The 24,071-nt window shown below is 38.8% G+C and overlaps 1 protein-coding gene across 1 annotated transcript in view; it reads left to right on the forward strand.

Moving 5' to 3' along the window:
- Window positions 1-731: 731 nt before the first annotated feature.
- The window catches only part of LOC126259249 (pre-mRNA-processing factor 6), a 64,776-nt gene continuing 41,436 nt past the window's right edge, over window positions 732-24,071 (forward strand). The window contains exons 1-8 of the mRNA XM_049955874.1: window positions 732-952; window positions 1,130-1,189; window positions 5,356-5,455; window positions 7,741-7,876; window positions 8,292-8,448; window positions 8,698-8,825; window positions 19,181-19,358; window positions 19,532-19,676. Of these exons, the coding sequence (XP_049811831.1) occupies window positions 858-952; window positions 1,130-1,189; window positions 5,356-5,455; window positions 7,741-7,876; window positions 8,292-8,448; window positions 8,698-8,825; window positions 19,181-19,358; window positions 19,532-19,676 (999 nt within the window). The 5' untranslated portion in view covers window positions 732-857. The remainder of the gene's footprint in view (window positions 953-1,129; window positions 1,190-5,355; window positions 5,456-7,740; window positions 7,877-8,291; window positions 8,449-8,697; window positions 8,826-19,180; window positions 19,359-19,531; window positions 19,677-24,071) is intronic.

Genomic DNA, 24,071 nt, shown 5'->3' on the forward strand with positions numbered 1-24,071 from the left:
TTTTTCTAGTTTCTTGATTAAAATGCTATGTGAGACAGTGTCAAATGTCATAGTTAAATCAACTAAAGTTGTATAGGTATGTTCCCTATTTTTAAAACCTTGTAATATTGATAAGACAACTTCCTGAACTGCTTTTATTGTTGATAGCCCAGTTCGGAACCCACACTGAGCCTTATTGAGAAGGTTGTGACACTCAAAAAATTCGTTTAATTGGTCTTTAATTAATTTTTCAATAATTTTAGATAATATTGGTACTATTGCTATAGGTCTGTAATTTTGGGGTGAATTTCTGTCACCCTTTTTGTATATGGGCAATACAATTGTCCGTTTAAGGCAGTCTGAAAATGTTCCCTCTGTAAACATCCTATTGATTAAGTAAGACAGTGGAATGCATATAGTGTCTATTATTTTCTTTATGGTAAAATCAGAAAAACCATGGATGTCCTCAGTTCTGGAGTTGCTTACTGATCTGACTACATCCAGTATATCCTTATATTAAACAAAGAACTGCATAGATATTAGTAAAAAGTGTTAGATCCACATTCAAATTTTTATGTTTTGTTATTTAGAAGCATAAACTTCTTTTTCTGTACTTTCTGTGGGTTGATAAAACAGCACCAAGGCATATCCGTATAGCGGTGGTGTTGGTCGATGGCTAGTCGTCGACTTTGCAGTAAGGTTCATCGATCTCACAGACATAGTAATGTATGTCTTTGGTCGATCAGTGTTTGTAGCTGTATCTTTGTTGATAGATTTGTTATTGTGTGGCTAACCTAACAAAAACATTATAGAATTTGTTTACATCAGCTTGTAGGTAAACAGTTTACCTTAGTTGGACTTAAATTAAACATAGTACAATGGCAGTTCCACCAGCAGCGTTGGTGAACCGAAATAAGAAACATTTTATGGGTGTACCTGCTCCTCTTGGATATGTTGCTGGTGTTGGACGAGGGTGAGTTATTTTCTTTTGATTTCTGCTTATGGAATTGATATGTAATCACGCGAAGCTAAATTGTTTGGAAGATGAACTGCCATCTTTACATTCTGTTTGCAGCACTCTTCAGTATAGTGACTGGAACTGTATGTCGGTGGTGCTTTAATATATAGAAATCCGTTTTTATGATTTCAGTGCAACTGGCTTCACAACACGTTCTGATATCGGTCCTGCCCGTGATGCAAATGATGTTTCGTAAGTAATTTCACAGATTCCATACGTTCACCTAAGTATATGAAACATAACATTGTCTACACGTCTTGGATTCTTGCTCATTGTACTTATATGGTTATAGCAGTGCCTCTACTTCCATAAGGTTATGCCTATATGATTTATTTGATGTAGCGGTTGAAGTACTTAAATATTCTACTCTTAGAAAGTAGCTAATACTCTCTTGAAACTATTGAATAATACCAAATATAAACTTATTGAAACCTTTGTACTACCACACACGATTTATAACCCACCATCACATTTGCTTCAGCATTTCTATTTGAAGATGTATTTTGTCATCAGCTGGCTGGCTTGTTTTCATATAGGGTTAACATTAGAGAGCAGGTCCATCATAAATTTTTTAGCAATTTTTATATTTCAAAGTTTTATACTTCAATGTTGAGTAACTCACTGCCTGTTGTTCAAATCACAGTGAATTAAGAGTATGATTGCTATTGCTAACCTTAGGAAAGCAGCACTCGGCAGTCTGAAGTTTTTGTCATATTTTGAAATAAGTATCTTCACATCCAAGGTGAGAGACAGAGTGAAAATAATATGATCCTGGTAGGATTTGATCCCACATCCTTTTGCTTTCCAACCACAAAGTGTACCACTAGACTACCACGCCAGATTCAAATCAGATCCTACTTGCTGCATTCTCCAGCAATGCTGCTGTCTTGAATTGTTCCAGCTGTTCTCTAGGTGGCAGTGGCATCGTTTTCACAACTCAACCTTCATTCATCATAATTCAGACAGTTTGTATGAAATATTTATGAAGAAAAATCTTCCTCATGAACTAGTGTATCTGTTGGTTAAAACAACATCAAAGCCCCTACAGCAGTTCCTGAGATTATCCTATATATACTAATGGATGCTAGCAGGCAACTTCATTGTTGTTGTTGTTGTGGTCTTCAGCCCAGAGACTGGTTTGATGCAGCTCTCCATGCTACTCTATCCTGTGCAAACTTCTTCATCTCCCACCATCTGCAACCTAGATCCCTCTGGATCTGTTTAGTGTATTCATCTCGTGGTCTCTCTCTATGATTTTTACCCTCCACACTGCTCTCCAGTACTAAATTGGTGATCCCTTGATGCCTCAGAATACGTCCTACCAACCGATCCCCTCTTCTAGTCAAATTGTGCCACAAATTTCTCTTCTCCCTAATTCTTTTCAATACCTCCTCATTATTTATGTGATCTACCCATCTAATCTTCAGCATTCTTCTATAGCACCACATTTCGAAAGCTATTGTCTTCTTGTTTAAACTATTTATCGTCCACATTTCACTTCCATACATGGCTACACTCCATACAAATACTTTGAGAAACGACTTCCTGACACTTAAACCTATACTCAATGTTAACAAATTTCTCTTCTTCAGAAACACTTTCCTTGCCATTGCCAGTCTACATTTTATGTCCTCTCTGCTTCGACCGTCATCAGTTATTTTGCTCCCCAAATAGCAAAACTGATTTACTACTTTAAGTGCCTCATTTCCTAATCTAATTCCCTCAGCATCACCCGGTGTAATTTGACTATATTCCATTATCCTCATTTTGCTTTTGTTGATGTTCATCTTATATCCTCCTTTCAAGACAATGTCCATTCCATTCAACTGCTCTTTGAGGTCCTTTGCTGTCTCTGACAGAATTACAATGTCTTCGGCGAACCTCAAAGTTTTTATTTCTTCTCCATGGATTTTAATTCCAACTCCGAATTTTTCTTACTGCTTGCTCAATATACAGGTTGAATAACATGGGGATAGGCTACAACCCTGTCTCACTTCCTTCCCAACCACTGCTTCCTTTTCATGCCCCTCGACTCTTATAACTGCCATCTGGTTTCTGTACAAATTTTAAATAGCATTATCCTCCCTGTATTTTGTCATCCTGCATTTGACATCCTTCTCTAAACTTTCCGTGATTTATGGTCTTCAGCTGTATGCATTCATGTTGATTTCAGTTTTTCTTTTTTCCTGATCTCATATACCCACCTTTCATTTGGTGTTGTCACAGCCTTCTTTGATGTGATTGAATCCAGTGAAGAACTTCCTTGTCCGTCTACCACCATCAGCCTGGCTACATGACCTATCAGTCTCTGTTTCTGCATATAATATGCATTAAAATAATATTACGTCTACCACTCGTGCCTGCCCACTGATTTTTGTTTTTCTCTCTCTCTCCTAGTAATTCTCCAACTTGCATCACTCCATTGCTTTCTGCGCAACTGTTGATTACTTCATGGTTCTCAAATTAAAAGCCAATTTTCAGCTGTCATACTGTCATAAGTCTAAAGCAATGATACAAATGGATTGTTAACTTACCTTTTCACCAGTGTTGACAGTTTAGATTTGATAACTTGCCAAGTTACTTTTAATATTTAATTTGTTTGATTTCATTTACTATTTCCCTACTGATTTGATGGAAGCCATTAAGAATTACCCAGGCATAATCCAAACCCTGTTGTAGACACACAAAACGTCTCTGACAACAAACACACTGGTCCTTCTCAAGAACAGCAGAAATTGTATATTGTGCTCCAGCATGAAGTCAGAGATGTTAAACTGTACAAAGCCACTGATTATTTTGTGATATTCTCATGCACATCGGGCCTCACTCAAATAAATAAGAGGAATATTGTTGACTACCATCAATCAAGTTCCACCATCTGCAGCCATAAGACTCTCAAAATGCACAGGCCAGGTTCTGCAATCTGGAAGTGCCACTTTGATTCACAATTAAGTACCTCACACATTGCCAAAATTGCAATACCAAGCTTTTTGAGTTCCCTTCTTGGATTTTGTCAAGTGTTTTAGCTTTTGAGCAATTAATTCTCCACAGAAATGTCACAGTTTGTATTGGCTGTAACAATATCTATCCCAGCTGATCAAAACTGTGTAAAGTTAATGAGACCTAGAAAATTTATTGTTGCTAAAAGCAGGCAGAATTAATACTTGATTGTTTCATCTTGAATTTCCTAGTTTTACCATATTATTCCAGACAAATGTCATAGTAGTGCCCATCAGTCTTTCCATTTACTAGTAATCTGAAAACTACATCTTGCATAGACATTATTATTAGTATTGTTGTTATTACTATTGCTGTTATTCTTATTGTTGTCTTTATTAAGTACCCTTTGTATTTTCTATTATTTATTTGATGTATAACATTATTTACTCTTTGTGTCTAATATGAAATACAGTATTTCGAAGTTGGCTTGTCATAAAGGCATGTTGTACCTTTCCTTTTCAGTTGTTATGTATCTCACATAGTTTTTTCCATTTGTTTCTTGCAAGTTTCTTATAGTATTGACAACATATAAATCATACAAGGTGCTCATTGTACTTGAAATTGAACAAATACACCCCTTTTTGCTTTTATCCAAAAATGAAGGCAGAGATACAGTTTAGAACGTACCTCAGTGGCATCCAATTCAGTCACAATCCCCACTAAAAACATTTAGGTCTTATAATGTGCAAAACAGTTTGAAGTAGAATACATGGTAAAATATTGACATGGTGCTGGTTTTATGGAATCACGTCTCAATTAAAATCGTGTTTTAGCAGAGACACTGTTTTCAGGAATTCGTATATTTTGCAGCTGACTGCTGCTCTCCAACAGAAGTTGATCAGTAGTAACACAGAGCAATTGCACATCCAGCTTATCTTGACATGGAAATAACCTTTGGAATTAGGTGGTGAACTCTAGTGTTCACTGTCATTTAACTTGCTCGTTACAAAATTAAGGGTTGTGCCATATAAATGCACTCATGAATCAATCAATGTAATTATTTTTGTAACACTTTTTGCTAATCATTGCTCAAGTAAAATCTTTCTGGTGAGAAAGTGTCCTGCATGGACATTTTTTCCCATCTCGATTTCTTTAAAATGATTTCTTAAGATGGATTTTAACACAAAAAGCTTATGCTCGGGACAGTATTATGGCTGCATTGCTGCAAAAAGATTTTATGAAAATTGAGCCTTCCTTCACTCTGTATGAGTGTTGATAAGATGATTAAGTGTCAGATGGGAGGACAAGAAAATCTTTTTTTCTTTTTTTAATTAAAGAACTTTGGTGGTGTGTGAAATTATCTTCTCTTTGTTGAGGGAGATGGAGATGTACTGAATAATGTGCCATATATTTTGCAGAGATGATCGGCATGCTCCACCAAGTAAAAGAAAAAAAGGTCATCAGAAAGAGGAAGAAGAAGATGATGATGAGGATTTAAATGATTCCAATTATGATGAGGTATGTAGTGGTCTGAATTTTGATTTTTTTTCGTTGCAATGAATTGTGATACTTATCTTGCATTACTTTTTCAATAATGCACGAAGTTAATTCTGTTCAAAAAAAGCTTTTAGGTTATTATTTAAAGAAGAATCTGTTGTTGTATTTTGTCCATGACTTATCAGCTTTCACCAAATTATTCTACAGATGGTATTTATGTATAGGCTTTAAAGCATACCGTGTGTCTGTAAATGAAAAGTTGCTACCAAAATTATTACGCATATTCCTTCAGAATAGTCTTTTGTTTTGGGAGGATGAACTGATGTGCAGTTTAAAGTGGAATCAGCACTGCCTGGTGGAACATCCGGGGACTAGGTGGCAGTCAGACAAGGCTGCTAGGTGCAGCATTGGAATGCTGTGCAGAAGGGAGGGGGGGCAGAAATGGGTTATGGTAAATGAGACCTTTGGAGAAGGGAAAGACACCGGTCAGTGCACTGGCAGAGGAGAACAGAGCACATTGAGGGTGAAGGGGTGTGAATTGGGAGGAGGTGACAGGACAAAGGAGCCGGGAACTGTTGGGTGGAGGGTGTGAGGATAGTAGGTTACAGTAGGTGGAGCCCTAATGATTATGGTAATCGAGAATGTGTTGTAAGGATAACTTCCATATGCATGTGCTCGTAAAATAGTGTGAACACCTCGAACTAATTTATGAGCATAACATGATGTAATTGGAGCAACGATGTATATGACATAATCTGTTACCAAACAATCATCTGTAACATACTTGAAAATGGTCTAAGGCCGAAATTGTACAATCATACAGGAAATAAAGGAAATGGCAGCTGACAGCTTTTTATATTGTTATGATCACCAGCTAGCTGTCCACCACGATGAATGGCTCCTGTCAAACTTTAGCCCAAGGCAAAGTGGATCACCATGTGGCACAACATGCATCTGAACATAGTATGCTTCATATCAGTGGCTGCTTTGAAATCTTGGCCATTTGGATCCTCTGTGCCACCACCAGTTTTTCTGAACTGTGCAGATGAAAACTATCCTTACAACATATTCTCCACTCCCATAATCATCAATGCCTCAGTGTATTGTAAACGACTATCCCCACACTCCCATGCAACACTTTTCACCCTCATTGTCCTAATACCTCTTCCCAATTCACACCTCTTCACCCTCATTGTGTTCCACTCTCTACCAATGCACCCATCAGCGTTATCCCTCAAAGCATCTTGATGTTCTATCCGGCAGCCTCATCCAGCTACCATCTAGTAACTGCTTGTTCCACCAGACAGTGCTGACTCCTCTTCCCGCCACGTTTACCCTGCTTCCCTCCCCCTTGCTTGCCCAACCCCGTATTTGCTCCTTGCATTTGACATGACACCATTGTATTCTGATGAGAGCAACTGAAGATAGCGGTCATGTGTGCATAAGGTGTGCTTGCTGTGTGAACTGTGTGAATATATATCTGTGTGTGTGTGTGTGTGTGTGTGTGTGTGTGTGTGTTTTCTTTTCTGAAGAAGGCTTTGGCCGAAAGCTCAATGTGTAACGGTCTTTCCATTGTGTTTGTCTGCCTTGTCATTGTGTCAAGTTTACAGTGAGTACCAGTCTATCCTTTTTGTAATATTATTGATATTCCAACCTGGACTTTCGATTGTTTATTTTACCAGTAAACTTGTTTTTAAATTGTGGCCCAAAAACTTGTCACAGGATTTAAAACTTAAAATTAAAAAAAAAAAAGTACAGCTCTTCTAGAATGTACTAATGCATTCACTGTCAACATACGTCAAACAGCTTATGAATTTGAACATGTTGATGTGACATTCAACTTGGAGTGTGGCAACTCTGCTCCAAACTTTCATGATTTCCTGCCAAATACCAATCCTTAAAGTACTATTGAATAGAGTTTAAGATGGTGAATGGTGACTCAATGGTGCATAGATTTATGTAGAGTTTTCCACAGAGATGTATTCTATATCAGCAACCCTAAAATCATGCTCTACATTGAACACAGATGTACAGGGGCACTGACTTACCCTTATTGCATGATGGACGGTTTAAACTGCCTTCCTTGTCTCATCATTCTCTAAGACCAACCTTTGAGCCACATACTGAACTTAAGGAATAGCTCTTGTTGAAGAATTGTGTTTGGTATTTAATAACTTGGCATTCAATATGATTTTATTTACTGCCCTGTGTTAGTAGCTCTTATGACACTGCAGTCAAAAGAGTCACTTACAGTGATTTGATTTAATATTTGTTTTACAGTCTTTTGTCTTTATACTATGTTACAGTTTTCAGGTTATGGTGGGTCCTTATTTAGTAAAGATCCATATGACAAAGATGATGAGGAAGCTGATGCTATTTATGAAGCAATTGACAAGAGAATGGATGAGAAAAGGAAAGAATACCGAGAAAAAAGACTGAAAGGTCTGTACACAAAATTCTTATTTGTTACTTCTGGGATACTTCGCTATTCAGTGAGATGTAGATTGTCATATTGAAAACAACATCCTACTCATGAAGTTTTATTCTAAGTAGTTATCAGTGTTTGTTTGTTCACACTTGTTTTGTTTTACTGTTTGCTACATGCTGCATTCTAATAAATGTAAAACTTTAACCCCAAAAGTAACTGGTCTCTTCTGAAATGAATTTTGCACTTTGTAAGTATTGCATAATATATATGAAATTAAATCAGCATTACCCTTTCACTTGGTCTGAGTGTAATAGTTATGATGGTTAACATGAGAGATAAAATTGGAAGAAACCAGTTCATTAAATACAATTACAGTTGTTTTTATTATTTATTTCAACAATGTATTAACTTCAAATCTCTGATACACAGAGGAACTGGAGCGCTATCGACAGGAGAGGCCAAAAATTCAGCAGCAATTCAGTGATTTAAAAAGAGGTTTAGTAAATGTGACTGAGGATGAATGGCGTAATGTTCCTGAAGTAGGAGACGCTCGAAACAGGAAGATGAGAAACCCTCGCTCTGAAAAGTAAGATTTTTTCCTTAATTTAGTTAGTTTAAAGAACAACTGCTGTTTTGTAGTTGTGGAATTTGTATGCATATTAATGTAAAATAATTATTACACCAGTTTTGAAAATACATTGTTTTCTTTATCAGTGGAATTGAACACTTATAATTTAGTTTTCCAATTGACAGAACAGTGGCTCCAGCAATGAGAACTGTATTTGATTGCTATGCAGATAGCGTATAAGAAGTTATGATGTTTCTTTTGCTGTAGATTTACTCCTCTTCCCGACTCTGTACTTGCACGAAATTTGGGAGGTGAAACAACTACGTCACTGGATCCGAGTAGTGGTATTGCTAGTGCCTTCCCAGGCACAACTACACCCGGATTTTCCACACCAGGTACGTTCAAGAATTTCATGTAAAAGACATCAATGTATTGCATTAAGTATTTATGAATGGTAGTAATCGAAGAGACACTGACAGCTGTGAATTACCTGCATCCCTTTGTGTCTGATGTCTTCCCTGACAGTGATGTCATCGTACAGTGATTTGTGAGTGGACATTGGTTTGCAGTAATTGTAATCCCTCCAGGTCTGTGCCTTATGAGATGTTTCATTATCTCTGGCCAAACAGGAAAGCCACAGGTTACCACAAAGCAAACCAGATAGCTGTTATTTGGTGTGCCAGGTAACTAACTACTATAACTCCAGGTTAGGGAGGTTTTCAGGGGCGTTACAATTTGCTGTCTAAGGATCAGACTGAAAACATGAAATAATAACAGGATTCTCCTGAATTGTCTCATATGTAAGAAATAGCAAATAAAAGTAGTGGGATAGCATCACGTAACCTAGTGAGTTGTTGAAAGTTTCAGAAATGTGTAATTATTAGAAATTCTTGAGTAACCTCCTTTGTTGTGCCCTACATTATATTTTACAACTCTCTGCCCTGCATTTGATACAAGACTGTTTTAATGCATTGTTTTTTTCACAAACCCAAGGTGGATATCAGTGTAGCTCAGTGACTTTAATGTTCATATTTGGTGTTTAGGAAAATTGAAAATTGTTGAAAGAACTAGTGTCTCGAGACAGTATAAGGATCCTTTGGGAAGGGGAAGAAGGTGTCGTACAACCCATGGGTAACAAAAATTGTCCTAAACATGATGAATGAAAGGAGAAAATGTGAAATAGCAGTACACCAAGCTGGATATCGGCAGATCAATAGAGAGATTGAGGAAGCACAAAAAATGGTTTCAAGTAAATGTACGAAAAGGAAAATTCTCTCGAGGAAACTATATGATTGTGAGCAGAATTGCTGGCTTTACTCACCTTAAAGTGAATTGTTAGTACTGCTGCTAAGACACATATAAAAGTGCATAGACTATTATAACTTTCAGAACTACTAGTTCCTTCCTCACAGAGGAGAGAGGGATGGATTGGGCGAGATTAAAAAGGAAGGACAGGTCATTGAGACTACAGGATCAAAGGGAAATACCTGCTGTGAGGATGAGGAGAGACAAAGCATCATGGGGTCTGAGTGACCTAATCTTGTCTTCCAGTTTTCCTCAGTCCAACCCTTCCTCCTTCCCAAGAAAGAAACTGTTAGTTCAAAAACCGAGAATAGTGTGTGTACTTTTAAATATGAGTATGTCAATCAGCAGTATTGCCAGTTCTCCTGAATGCTGGCCAGTAGTTCTATCTCAAAATAAATTTAAACTGATTGTTGAAAACTTAGTAATACAGAAGGAGCCTACTGAGCAATACGTAGAGAGTGGGAGAGGTGTATAGAGGAACTGTGTTATGGGAAAAGTTTGGATGAAAATCTCCTGGAAAATGTTAATGCCGTTTGTGAAGATGAGCTTGACACTTTTGTATTGAGGGAAGAATTTCACACAGAATTAAAGGGACTGAAAGATCATAAAGGTCCGAGTACTGGCACCATCCCTGCCATCACAGGGAATTACTGAAATCACTCATTGTTATTGTTGTTGCTGCCTTTGTTTTCAGTCTGGAGGCTGGTTTGATGCAGTTCTCCAAGCTATCCTGTCCTGCGCAAGCCCCTTTAACTTTGCACAAATACTGCAACCTACATACATTTGAAGCTGCTTACTGTATTAATCTCTTGATCCCCCACCCCACAATTTGTATTTGCCACACATCCTTCTATTACCAGATTGACAGATCTATGATGTCCCATAAAGCGCTCTTTCAACTGATTCTTTCATATTTCATGCCATAGCAAGGCAATGACAAGAGAAAATAGTGTCTCATGCTGTGTGGAAATCACGGAATGTAGTGGGAGCACAAGGGAAAGTAGACACCATGACGCATGGAGATTTGGGCTGCTCCTGGAAGTATGCTTGGATGGCTGAAGGTGGTAAGGTACCCCTCACGATAAACGGGTAATCTAGACTTGAGTTCCAGTCCGTCACAAGTTTTAATTTGTTCTGAAATATTCGACAGCTGATGTGAAACCATAATTTCAATTTGAGAATTCATTCTAAATTAAATGCTGCCATTAATTGTAAGTGCAATATGTCAAGACACTGCACAGCATATTCTTAAGGAGCTACATTCAGAGAATCTGCACATATTGGACAGAAACTTGGAAGCTGAGGAAGAAGGAAAAGAAAGACAGTAAACTTTTGAGATGAGGTGTTAGAGGAGAGTGTTGAAGGTACCATCAACTCAAATGAAGAAATGCTAATAAGAGCAGGAGAGACAAAAAGCCTACTCAAAACAGTCACTGTTAGGAGGAACATCGTGATTAGCCACATTCTGACAAAGTTTCAGTAAAACAAGTGCAGAGAAGAGCAGGAGGGGCAAGGAGCATGCTGAAAATAATCACTGTTAGGATGATCAATATGGGAAGTCTCATACTCTGCCATTCATTTTAGTTCTCTACTCTGATTGAGGAAATGGTAGAGGGAAGAGGACAGCAAAGATGACCGAGAAGGAGTTGATGGATAAAGTTAACAGTGGCAGTAGATTGGAGAGCATTGAGAGACTAGCATCAAAAAGGGAGGAAGGAACTGCTGGGTTGAAGAGAAAAATAAAATTAGGATATTCTTCTGCTTCTGTGGTTATGGTAACTAGTTGTGCAAACAAAAGCAAAGACTAAATATGTTCTCTTGAAAATGGAAGTTTATACATGTACCCAACTATTGTTGCAGAAACAGTGGTTCAACAGGGTGCCCAGTGCTTCTTTCATTATGTGAATTGTACTGTTAAGACTGTATTGGCGACTATCTCTAATACCTTACATGAACACCTGTATTTGGATGAACTGTAGGTAATCAGTATGGGATTTTTTAAAACAGAAATGGACTGATGACCTCAGCAGTTTGGTCCCATTAGACCTTACCACTGCCTAAAACAGAAATAGAAGACCATGTTAGCAGTTCTATGTACAGATGTTGTAGTGTTTTAATTCTGACAGTAAATATTCAACATTATCGTTGGTTGCTGTCCATGGTCCGTATGAATGTGATCCAGAGACATCAGCAGTTATGGAACTGGACCCTCTCCAATATTGTAACAGGAGAGTAAAAGTGGCTGAAAGAAAAAGATACATTGTCTTTGCTCTGTATGGTTATAGAACTGCTATCACAATTGAATAAAGTAGGTCAGTAGTCACAAGTTGGTATGAATGTGCCTGCTCAAAGGACAGTCCAAATACTGATATTTCTCAAAGCCATCCATTTATAACACTTAACGAGACCCATGTGATTTGTTTCATATCACAAACATTAAAGTAACTCTTGTGGATATTATTTTAAGCTCTTGAAAAGTGTCTATCCACCTTTTAAACAGCAGTAAACAGTTTTTTCCAAGTTTACCTGCTATGAAAACTCTTCCAAGTGGTTTGACAAGACATAACAGGTAATCCAACTTGAAGGAGGTACATTTGAGAAGATATGAAAATGAGTTTTTGGAACAGTAGAAATTTTATTCCTTTCAAAAATTTTCTGAGTGAACATGACATTGCGGAATTTAAGGAAAAACTGATGGAGTAATTGGATGTTTCTGTATGCCCAGTTTGGTAAATTCTGACTTGTTTACATGCTTTACTGCACACCTGTACATCACACAAGCATAAAGAGTACTGTAAATATTGCCCCTGCACCAAATTCATACTCTTGAGGAGAAAAAACCTAATTCCACAAAGCACCTAGCATCCAGCGCACATTGGTCTATCGATTACTCATATGATTTTGAAACACGTCCCTGTTGGTTTTTGAACACACTCTGTAAGTTGATTTCTGAATGAATCATAAGTTAATTTTTGAATATGTGCATAGTGTACATGATGTCTCTGTCAGGGGAATCCTTCTCGCATCTAGAAATAAACTTTTCTGGAAGCAAAAGCGGACCGAGCTATATGAGCTGAGCTGAGTAAAGCCGAACGAGTGAACGCCAATCGTTGTCTGATTATGTGGTTGATTGGTTCTACGAGTGATCAGCATTGTTATAATTACTAGCAAAATCCATGGATTCAGACTACCAGAGTGGAAGTAAACGACTAAGAGGAATAACAGCTAAGAAAGCTTACGTATTATCTTCTCATTGTATCCAAGAAAATGAAATTTTGAGAAAATTTTTGCCCAGATCACTACACTAGTAAGGCCCAGTTGTACAGTTCCCGTCTAGCAGCTGCTTAAGTTCTATTCTGGAAGTAGTGTGGAAAATGGTTTGTACGAACATAACAACGCCTAACCGGAGAATAAACAGGGATAACTAAACCAGTGATTCTGGCAGGGTTAGTGAAGTTAACCGGTGAATAAGTTTTGACAAAGGCAGGAATAGTTCCAGAATTAGTCATGACAGGATTGTTTGTTAGAAAGAGGAAGAAGAAACAGGGACATCACATGAATTATGGAAGAATATGATGATTCCAAATTTATATAAAAATCTCATACTACTACTTCTCGATCTCAAGCTAGAGAAACTGGAGTGTATGAATGAAATGTGAAACTATTTTCTAACATACAGCTTTTTGCTTGTAGTAGGCCTAATGGGCATTTTATGTTGGTCTTTGTGAATTATATTCTGTCATGTTATAAAACTGACCATTTGTGCCAAAACAGTCTTGTTTATTTGGTGTGTGTTACAATTGCTGCAATGATAGAAAGACCTATTTTGTTTTATCTAGCAGATGGTGACAAAATAGACTTAATCAGATTGAGAAACCGCACCAGTCTTGGGTACTATTTGTATTAACATCTTACGCAGTATTAGACAACGATATTTGGATTTTTCATGTAGCAAAACATTTAACAATCTTTGATGAGGTAATAGATTTTTTCACAGAAAGGGAAGCATGCCCTGTAAAGCTGTAGCAAGATTAGAGAGAAAACAAAGATAGGAGATAAAGATTGAAGAAATGTGTATTGTCTTGCTTGTCTCTTGTCTTTAGTGGTTTTATGTATCCTATATTTAATTTTATGTCACCCAAAACAGAATGTTATTAGCTAACAGGCAATAAAGAGTGCAAATTTTCTGAAGAGTTCTTATTCTCCCAGTCACAAAGAGACCCACCCAGTATTAATTGTGGATTTTTTTAGTGGGGGGGTAGGATGTCAAATTGGGCGACTGGGAGCAGGAGAGGCACCACAGGACATTTTAATTTCCACTGTCCTGAATATAGTTTGATGGCAACCAGTGCAAAATATATACGTTTCAACTGCAAGGAGTGAAATACAGTGACGTGTGATAGAAGAATGCTGTGTGAAGCCCAAATAACATGTCTTACATTTCCTCAAACATATATGTTTTATGTATCAGACTCTTCAGAAAGATGTGCACTACAAAATGAACATATTATTGAAAATACGATTTTTTTTAAATTTTTACGTCATATTTCAAACGCTCAGTGGAGAGGGGGGGGGGGGGGGGGCGCATTCTTGTATTGCCCCGGTTCTGAAATTTCGTAGATCCAGGGTTGGCGTGCAGAGCAGTCTGAGTTATAGTGGGGAAGTGTGTAGTCTCCATGTGGCCCGCGTTTACATTTAGTGATTTTGCTGTTTCCTCTTCATTTACTGCTCTCACGTCACATGAAAAAAAAAAAAATAATGGATTTCTGTGGCCGGGAGCTATCAAGTGAAGTAAAATACATACACATGATTACGGAAGGCTAATATATGTTATTAGTTTCAGATTTTATTTTATTTCCACTTTTCTGACAATCATTCATTTATCGCCTTGTAGAACAATGAAGTTATTTTTGTCGGTTTGCTAAAGAAATTTGGTTTTTATTAATCTTTTACAATGAGGCAGTCAATGTATTTGAAACGAAGTGTTTAGTTCCACACTATTGGCTAATTGCAACTGCTCACTACATTTTAAGTGCACGTTTTCATACAGTACTGGTACTCCAAGAAAATTTACATCCCGAAACCCACACTGAAAAGCTTAATATCAGGTCATGGCCTACTTCATTGGGAATCTGGACATACAAATGTGCTCTTTAAGTATGCACTTTAAATGTGCCACTTTAGTATGGCTCACGAAATTCCGATTCTCTTGGAGTATCCTCTGATGGATTTTTTCTTTTATGACATAACATAAGATCTTTTAATGTTTTACACAAATGATCATACGGGCTTCCTGCGTCATAGTAGCTGCCAATGCGGTGGCACTTGTTATCTGATGCTCTCTGACAACTACTGAAACGAACCTATTTCTAACAGGTCACGGGAAAATATTGCGAATGGCGGTTTGAAAAGCGTTACTATCAAAGTAAATTTTCTTTTACGCAAGTTGAACTACGTGCAAGAATGTACAATGAATTGCTGAAATCACAGAACGTTTAATGATGAGCCATTTAGAAGTACTTCATGCCCAGAAGATCAGACATTCATGTTGTTATTATGACCAAATTGATGTAGTGCTACGGGAAGCTTTCTCTCCTCTGTGGTAGCTAATTTATTTGTGGAAAATTTTGAGGACAAGTCACTGGACTCGACTAAACATTTTACTGGCACATTTGTGTGATATATCTTAAAGTGTGACACGCACAAAAAAGATCAACATTATATGTGAAAGCTTAGCTTCTCTTGCAGCTTGTTAACCTTAGAGACCAATATTATATGTGAAAGCTTTGCTTTTCTTATAGCAACACTATATATATTAATTTAAAACATTAAGTTTTCCTGTTTGTGTGTCCGCACTACTTAACATTGATGTTGCTATTAGCTGACTACATCACGTGTCCTGTGGTCTGAATAACCGCTGTCATCGTCTGGCGGGATCACGTGACATGAGCTATTACTGGCTTACAAAAGCACGTCGCAATCTTGATTTCAATGGTTCGGAAAGTATCATGCGGTGTTTGGTGGAATTCGAATTTATACTTTCGTAATACGAAAATATGCAGCGTACATGTTGCTGCACATCTAAAATCTTTCCAAAAGGGGTTTTCTGCCCTGAGTTTCGTCTTCTAAAGTGCCGGGAAATTCTACACCCGTGTATAAATACATAACCATTCAAAGGATTGATAAGTTTTACAGTTCCGAGGGAAAATATACTGTCATTTAATAACACGGAAAAAGTGTATTTTAATCTGGGAGAGAGTGTATTTTTAACCGGCAAAAATCTGGGAATTTTTTTCCTTGTCTGCGTATACACTCTGAAAAAATAAAAAATTAAAAAATTACCATATTTGTGGCTGGTTGCCTTAAAGATTTAATCATTACCATTGTGCTATAGCCAAGCCCATTAAATATTGTTTCTTCTCATCAAGATAACATAAATATTCTCATGTACCGCTCCTCTTGACACTTTCAGTGATAATACATGAGTGATAGTGGCATAGGGCTACTAAAACATCATTTTCCCATGAATATTTTCAGGTAAAAAATTTTGGTATTAGATGACACATTCAGAGGTGACGTAGGGCCAGATATGGAGACATAGGGGCAGATATGGACGTGAGGTGGATTTGAGGTTATCCTGTTAAGGTGTTAAAAAAATGTCAATCCCACTACGGGTGATACCTGCAGCCTTACATGGTAGCTGATCCATTGATTTAAATTACATTTGAATTGATTGCGTGTTTGTGTTCAGATTCATTAGATTAATAATTTTGCTGATGGGAGGAAGTGCGCTGGACCAAATGTTCCATTCATCACATCCAAAGCTGTGGGAGACTATCACTATAAAAATTAAATTAAATGGTAACATATGAAACTGTTATTACTGTAGAATTGAAAATGTTGATAGAAATTTCTGTAGACTTGTAGTCATTCCTAGGTTGAAAATTTCTGAAAAAGAGAGTATGTTGTGTTGAAGTTGGTAGGTAAATATAACTATTATAGCTATGTCCTGTTATCAGGACTCAGTTAACAAAGTGTTTTTTGTTGTGACTTGGCAAGACAGCCAAGCCACTATGAGGCGAAACCGAAAGGCACGCGTTAAGGCTCACGCAGGCTGGCGTGAGGTCTGGGAAATGACAAGGTCTTTATAGTAGCAAAAATAGTACGTAGCTTATGGAATACTTAACTTTAATCCATAATTGGTGAACATCAGTCTGACGGTACAGGCATCACAAGATAAATACGAGGGCAGTTCAATAAGTAATGCAACACATTTTTTTTTTGAAACAGGGGTTGTTTTATTCAGCATTGAAATACACCAGGTTATTCCCCAATCTTTTAGCTACACAACACTATTTTTCAACGTAATCTCCATTCAATGCTACGGCCTTACGCCATCTTGAAATGAGGGCCTGTATGCCTGCACGGTACCATTCCACTGGTCGATGTCGGAGCCAACGTCGTACTGCATCAATAACTTCTTCATCATCCGCGTAGTGCCTCCCACGGATTGCGTCCTTCATTGGGCCAAACATATGGAAATCCGACGGTGCGAGATCGGGGCTGTAGGGTGCATGAGGAAGAACAGTCCACTGAAGTTTTGTGAGCTCCTCTCGGGTGCGAAGACTTGTGTGAGGTCTTGCGTTGTCATGAAGAAGGAGAAGTTCGTTCAGATTTTTTTGCGTACGAACACGCTGAAGTCATTTCTTCAATTTCTGAAGAGTAGCACAATACACTTCAGAGTTGATCGTTTGACCATGGGGAAGGACATCGAACAGAATAACCCCTTCAGCGTCCCAGAAGACTGTAACCATTACTTTACCGGCTGAGGGTATGGCTTTAAACTTTTTCTTGGTAGGGGAGTGGGTGTGGCGCCACTCCATTGATTGCCGTTTTGTTTCAGGTTCGAAGTGATGAACCCATGTTTCATCACCTGTAACAATCTTTAACAAGAAATTGTCACCCTCAGCCACATGACGAGCAAGCAATTCCGCACAGATGGTTCTCCTTTGCTCTTTATGGTGTTCGGTTAGACAACGAGGGACCCAGCGGGAACAAACCTTTGAATATCCCAACTGGTGAACAATTGTGACAGCACTACCAACAGAGATGTCAAGTTGAGCACTGAGTTGTTTGATGGTGATCCGTCGATCATCTCGAACGAGTGTGTTCGCACGCTCCGCCATTGCAGGAGTCACAGCTGTGCACGGCCTGCCCACACGCTGGAGATCAGACAGTCTTGCTTGTCCTTGCGGCGATGATGACACATGCTTTGCCCAACGACTCACCGTGCTTTTGTCTACTGCCAGATCACCGTAGACATTCTGCAAGCGCCTATGAATATCTGAGATGCCCTGGTTTTCCGCCAAAAGAAACTCGATCACTGCCCGTTGTTTGCAACGCACATCCGTTACAGACGCCATTTTAACAGCTCCGTACAGCGCTGCCACCTGTCGGAAGTCAATGAAACTATATGAGATGAAGCGGGAATGTTTGAAAATATTCCACAAGAAATTTCCGGTTTTTTCAACCAAAATTGGCCGAGAAAAAAAATGTGTTGCACTACTTATTGAACTGCCCTCGTAGCAATTGATAATGGCGCCTTGCTAGGTCGTAGCAAATGACGTAGCTGAAGGCTATGCTAACTATTGTTTCGGCAAATGAGAGCATAATTTGTCAGTGAACCATCGCTAGCAAAGTCGGCTGTACAACTGGGGACGAGTGCTAGTACGTCTCTCTAGACCTGCCGTGTGGCGGCGCTCGGTCTGCAATCACTGATAGTGGCGACACGCGGGTCCGACGTATACTACCGGACCGCGGCCGATTTAAAGGCTACCACCTAGCAAGTGTGGTGTCTGGCGGTGACACCACATTTTTTATTTGTAGTTTGCTTGAACTTAACATTTGGCTTGAGATTTGCTAAAGGTATGTTCATGTGAATTAGTAGAACATAGACTGAACATGTTATTGTATGGGGCACCGAGTAGTTGCTGTTGTTTGACTGAATCACGATTTGAACGGTAAAAAAGACATGAGGGTCAAATTAAACAATGGTCAATTTTTAATAAAAAATCAATTACTTGTGGGCAATGTGTTTTGTCTTTAACAAGCATCACAAAAGTTCTGCAAACTAATAAAAAGATTTGAAGGAAGCCCTATCAACTTGTGTTGTTTAATTGACAAAACCCTTCAAATGATTTACTTACAGCATAAGGAAGTTCCATTTTTACAAGTTTTCTTTCAGAAATATTTCTGGAAGGTGATGCCAATTGTGGGGACAAGCCACTCATCACACAACTCTTATGAAAACTTATATTTTTAATTTGTTTGTGGATACTTTTATTTTAATGAATATGTGTAAAATGTACGTAATTATTCTTTTGTCTAGGAAAAGTCATCAGTATTTTGTACAGTGTTTTAGGTTTTTTTCTGTTTGTGCTTTAAGGAATGTTAACACCTACTGGAGATTTGGACTTGTGCAAAATTGGACAAGCTCGCAACACATTGATGAATGTGAAGTTGAGCCAAGTATCTGACTCTGTAGAGGGCCAGACAGTAGTTGATCCTAAAGGATACCTGACAGATCTTCAGAGCATGATACCATCATATGGTGGAGACATAAAGTGAGTTTTGATTGGGTATATGTACTATTGTTGCTAACAAAAATTTAACTGTGATCTTTTATTTAGTGGATTTGCTTTACACAGGAAAATAGCAGATTTCTGCATATTTTTATTTCTGCCATTGAATGGAACCAGAATGCAATTTTTTCACTCTTGAGTCATTTTATTTTCAGTGACATAAAGAAGGCACGACTTCTCTTAAAGTCTGTGCGAGAGACAAATCCAAACCACCCACCTGCTTGGATAGCGTCAGCCAGACTGGAGGAGGTTACTGGAAAAGTACAAGCTGCAAGGAACCTTATTATGAAAGGTTGTGAGGTAATGGCTTTGAAATCTTGCATACTCTGGATTTATTGTTTTCCTTAATGTCATCCTTCTGAAATTTGAAACCATTATCTGATAATTTTTGAAGCTGCTATTTTTTAGTTGACAAAACTTTAGCATGCAAAAAGGACAGAAAACACGCAGGATTTCATTCAGACAGTCTTGGAAGTGGGTGTAAATGGAAAGTTGAAATAGATATAGTCTTGGCAGGTTGGCAGAGTTTTGATAGAAGTAGGGACTTTGATATGGAATGCACATAAAAGCTTTATACATGCAAACAATCATGTTGCCGTCATCACTTGTACTGATGAACTTATCACACACCTGAAGGTGGCAACATTGTTATTTGCCAAAATGTTGTGGCTATTGGACCAGAGATCCACCCACCATGAATTAATTCCTCATAATCCACACTGGGTAAAATTGAAGATTAACAGAAAACCTAAATATTTTTAACTTGTTTGTCATCAGTAGGTTAACAGAAGAAGAACATGAAAGACATGGTACACAGGAAAAAAAAAATAATAAATATGTTGTAGCAGTATGGAAAAGAAGGGGCAAAATGTGCATTACAGAGTATCAGGTTTGAAGACCTGAAGATTAATGAAACACAGCTGAAGTGAAGGTAGTTCATAAATCAGATAAAAGAGAACAATCTCACCAGTTAAATCTAAGTGAAAATGATTATGAACTCATGAGTTATGGATTTTCCATTGATCGCATTCGCAGTACTTTGTTATGATTTTTACCGTCTCAGTTGGTTTATAAAATATGAGTAGCAAGTCTCTCAGTGTGTATGCTGACTAAAAAATTGACTCAGATCTGGTATGGTACTGAAAACATTGCAAGGTAGAAATAATCATGTGAACTGTGGTGCATCCCTTGTGGAGTATTGGTTAGCATCATTGGCTGGAGTGTTGCAGGTCCCAATCACCAACATATATTTGTTATTTAGTATTTATACTTTTTGGAAGGTTCTCAGGACTTCTAATGTTTGTTATGCCATGACATGGAAATGCTGGGTACCTCAAAACTGTATATAACCTTGGCTCCAATTAAGCAATTTAAAAGCCATCACCTACATGAACAGGAACCAGAATACAAACAGTACATCATCCCAAAGGTATGAATATACGGGAGACCAATGGATTCCGAGTTAGCAGTAACTTAGCTACACTTCAAGCATCCATCAATGTTTTTTGGAGAGCTGGTCAAGACCCAACAAAATGACTGAAAGAATTCAACCGAGTTGCCAAATACAACAGATGGTATGACACGATGTGTTTGGCAAATGTATACTTTTACTTGAATGGCACAGCCCAGCATTGATTCAGGAACAGAAATGAGAAAATCAATAGCTGGGACAAATTCCAGGCTGAACTGAAGAAAATGTTTGGTGGTGATCTACAGCAAACACACTTAGTAGAAGAACAATTGAAGGAAGGAGCCCAGTATCAGGGTGAAATGAGACAGTCATACTCACGTACAGAATGTTTTGGCCGTATGAAACATTGTGAATCTGAACATTACATAAAATGAAAAAATCTCACATTTGATGAAGCACAGCAGACATGCACGAAGCTCTTCTGTAAGGAATGTCACAACAATAGAAGGCTTCATGAAGTGATTTCAGCATGTCAGGGAAATGTTGCGGGGGGGGGGGGGGGAGGTATGATTGACTCCTGAATGTGGCCCCTATGTCAGTCGTTGAAGATCACTATGATCTTGCCTCTCCTGTACATCAGGTAGCAAGAGACGGGGTACAGCAGTTTATGGAAGTTGGAAATATCAGATTGAGTACACGAGAGACAACGGCCATGACTGTTGTCCCTACACATCAGGGGGTAATAGAGTATGTTGAAGAGGAGGTTTATCAATCTGCAGATCTAATCTCAGCCACCAGTAGAATGCCCCATGAACAATGGACTCAAACATATGCGGCAGCTGTCAAAAGACAACTCAGTATCTGACTAGTGCAGGTACAATCAACTCCTTCGCCAAGTATAAAACATCACAGAAGAACAGACATTTGGAGGACAGAGGACAATACAGGGATCTGTTTCCACTGTGGATGTCCAAGATGCTACTGCAGAGAAAGACAATGAGTGCTGACAACAATTACACTCCATGACATCAATCATTACAACAGTATGGTTAGCGGCAGTCAGCTGCAGACGATTACAGTTGACCTGCGGCATGAACCCTATTGCTGTACCCTGGATAAGATCACTTCTCATCATGCCATAGCTCCTCCCCATCATTGTATAGAGATACCAGCTGCTCACTTAGCCACCAAATTCAGGAAAACTAAATCAGGTGACCATCTTTGAAGGTGAGGCTGCCGTAGATGAAAATTGACCATTGATTAAAGGTCAGGAAATCTCATCACTGGCCATCCTCTCTGGGTGCTAGTTGACTTATAGGCTTCTTTTCCTGTAATGTCGAATGTTTGTTGTCACCAGTTAAAGATGACTATGTTCCATGATATGAAAGCAATTGTGCCAAAGGCTGAAAATGGGAAATTGTCCAGTCAGCAGGGACATGCATTGTAATCATAACTATCAGTGACAGAACACAGCTTTGTGAATTTATTGTTTTATCAGTATGTAGTCTTGATGTTATTCTCAGATGGGGCTTCTTGCTGGCGTCACTAGCAGTCATAGATTGTGTAAGGTCAGAGCTTCAGATTGACGAAGCTATTCAAACAAGTACACACAACAGAGATTGGGCTGGGCAATTGTTTGCTGGTGTAGATGTTGTTACCTCGCCATCATTAGTGGTGCTTAGTAAAAACTGTGAAGCTTTTGCTGGTTAAAAAAAGCTACTCAGGCTTACAAAAGAAATCTACCTACCAGCAATGATCATAAACATTGCAGGAGATCATGAAGAACTTCAAATAACTGATTGTCGTGAGCAGCCATAGCTCATCCCTAAAGGTGTGCATGCCATTGGAGAAGAACTGCGCTCACTACCACTGCAAGAAGGAAGCTGCTGTTGAGCTGCCAATAGGTTCTGGGTTTCTTGAGAAACAATGTCAGTGAGCGTTAGCCATTCTGCCCCATTTTGCCAATGTTGGCTGAACAGCGCATAATTCAGGAGGTAATGGAGAAGGTGGTGCAAGTTGACATTATTCTACCTTCGGAGAGTCCTTGAAGCTCTCCTGTAGTCCTTGTGAAGAAGAAGAAGAAGAAGAAGGATGGCATGTGGTGTTTTTCTGGTTCCGAGCGCCGCAGGTTTCGAATCCATGCCAGACGGCATGGAACTCGATCACCACTAGAGGTCTCTGCAGCAGTCGTGCTGTACGCCGTGGCTGCGCTCGCTCCTGGCCCTGAGTCTAATGTGAGGGCTCCACTGTGGAGCACGTGGTCCCAGTGGCCAATAGCGACATACCCTGTCGTGTATTTAGGTGGCTGCCTCTCACTCAGTGAGGCAGTCTGGTATTCGCATTGAATCAGTTAATGTCTCACTTACAGACATCGTGTTTACGTTGCGTGTGCTTATTTCCCATTTACGAGTGGATGTTGTTTTAATTTTATGTGGTTATCTCTTGTGACCCTGTTGCTTAATACTTTGTTGTTGATCTTGGTGTCTTGCTATGTTGTCCATCGTCGTGCTTGTACTTCCATTCCTGTTCGTCTGTCTTGTTTGTTTACAGGCCGCTCCTGTTCGGTCCTGCTGCATTTTCGTTAGCGGCAACCCCGCGACGATTCCTGTCGCGGTTTCAACAGTTTTAGTGTAGACTGCCAAAAACTGAACAAAATTACAAAGAAAATTGCTGCCCATTGCCGCTCCTTTTTTGATGCCTTAGACTGCTTGAAAGGAGCAAAGTATTTCTCAACTTTGAACATGCAGACAGAGTACTGGCGAATTGAGGTTAATAAGGCTGACCAGGAAAAGACTGCCTTCAGAACATCTGACAGTCTCTATGAGTTCAAATTTATGCCATTTGGGCTGTGTAACACTCCAGTCATCTTTTGAGCATATGGAGGGTGATCTGCTTTGACACCTTAAATGGATGTGTGTTTTCACTATCTGGATGACATTAATGTTTTTCAAAGGCATGTGAAGAACATCTAACCTGCCCGTCAACAATGTTGAAGCGTGTTCAGGCTGCAGGTGCCCATCTTAAATGGATGATGCGTCTTTGCTATCTGGATGAAATTATTGTTTTTGAAGAACATCTAACCTGCCTGACAAGTATGTTCAGACTGCAGGTGTCCATCCTAATCCAAAAATATGTCTCTTCACCACCCTGGAAACAAAAATTTTTGGGACTCAGTGAATGGTAGTGGAGTCTGACCAATCCAGAGAAAAAAAAGCAATCACAAATTTTCTGGCTCCTTGGCACATTCATGATGTGGGACATTCCTGTGGTATCTGCTTGTACTA

This window comes from Schistocerca nitens, chromosome 5 (genome assembly GCF_023898315.1).
Source record: "Schistocerca nitens isolate TAMUIC-IGC-003100 chromosome 5, iqSchNite1.1, whole genome shotgun sequence".
In the NCBI taxonomy this organism is placed as follows: Eukaryota; Metazoa; Arthropoda; class Insecta; order Orthoptera; family Acrididae; genus Schistocerca; species Schistocerca nitens.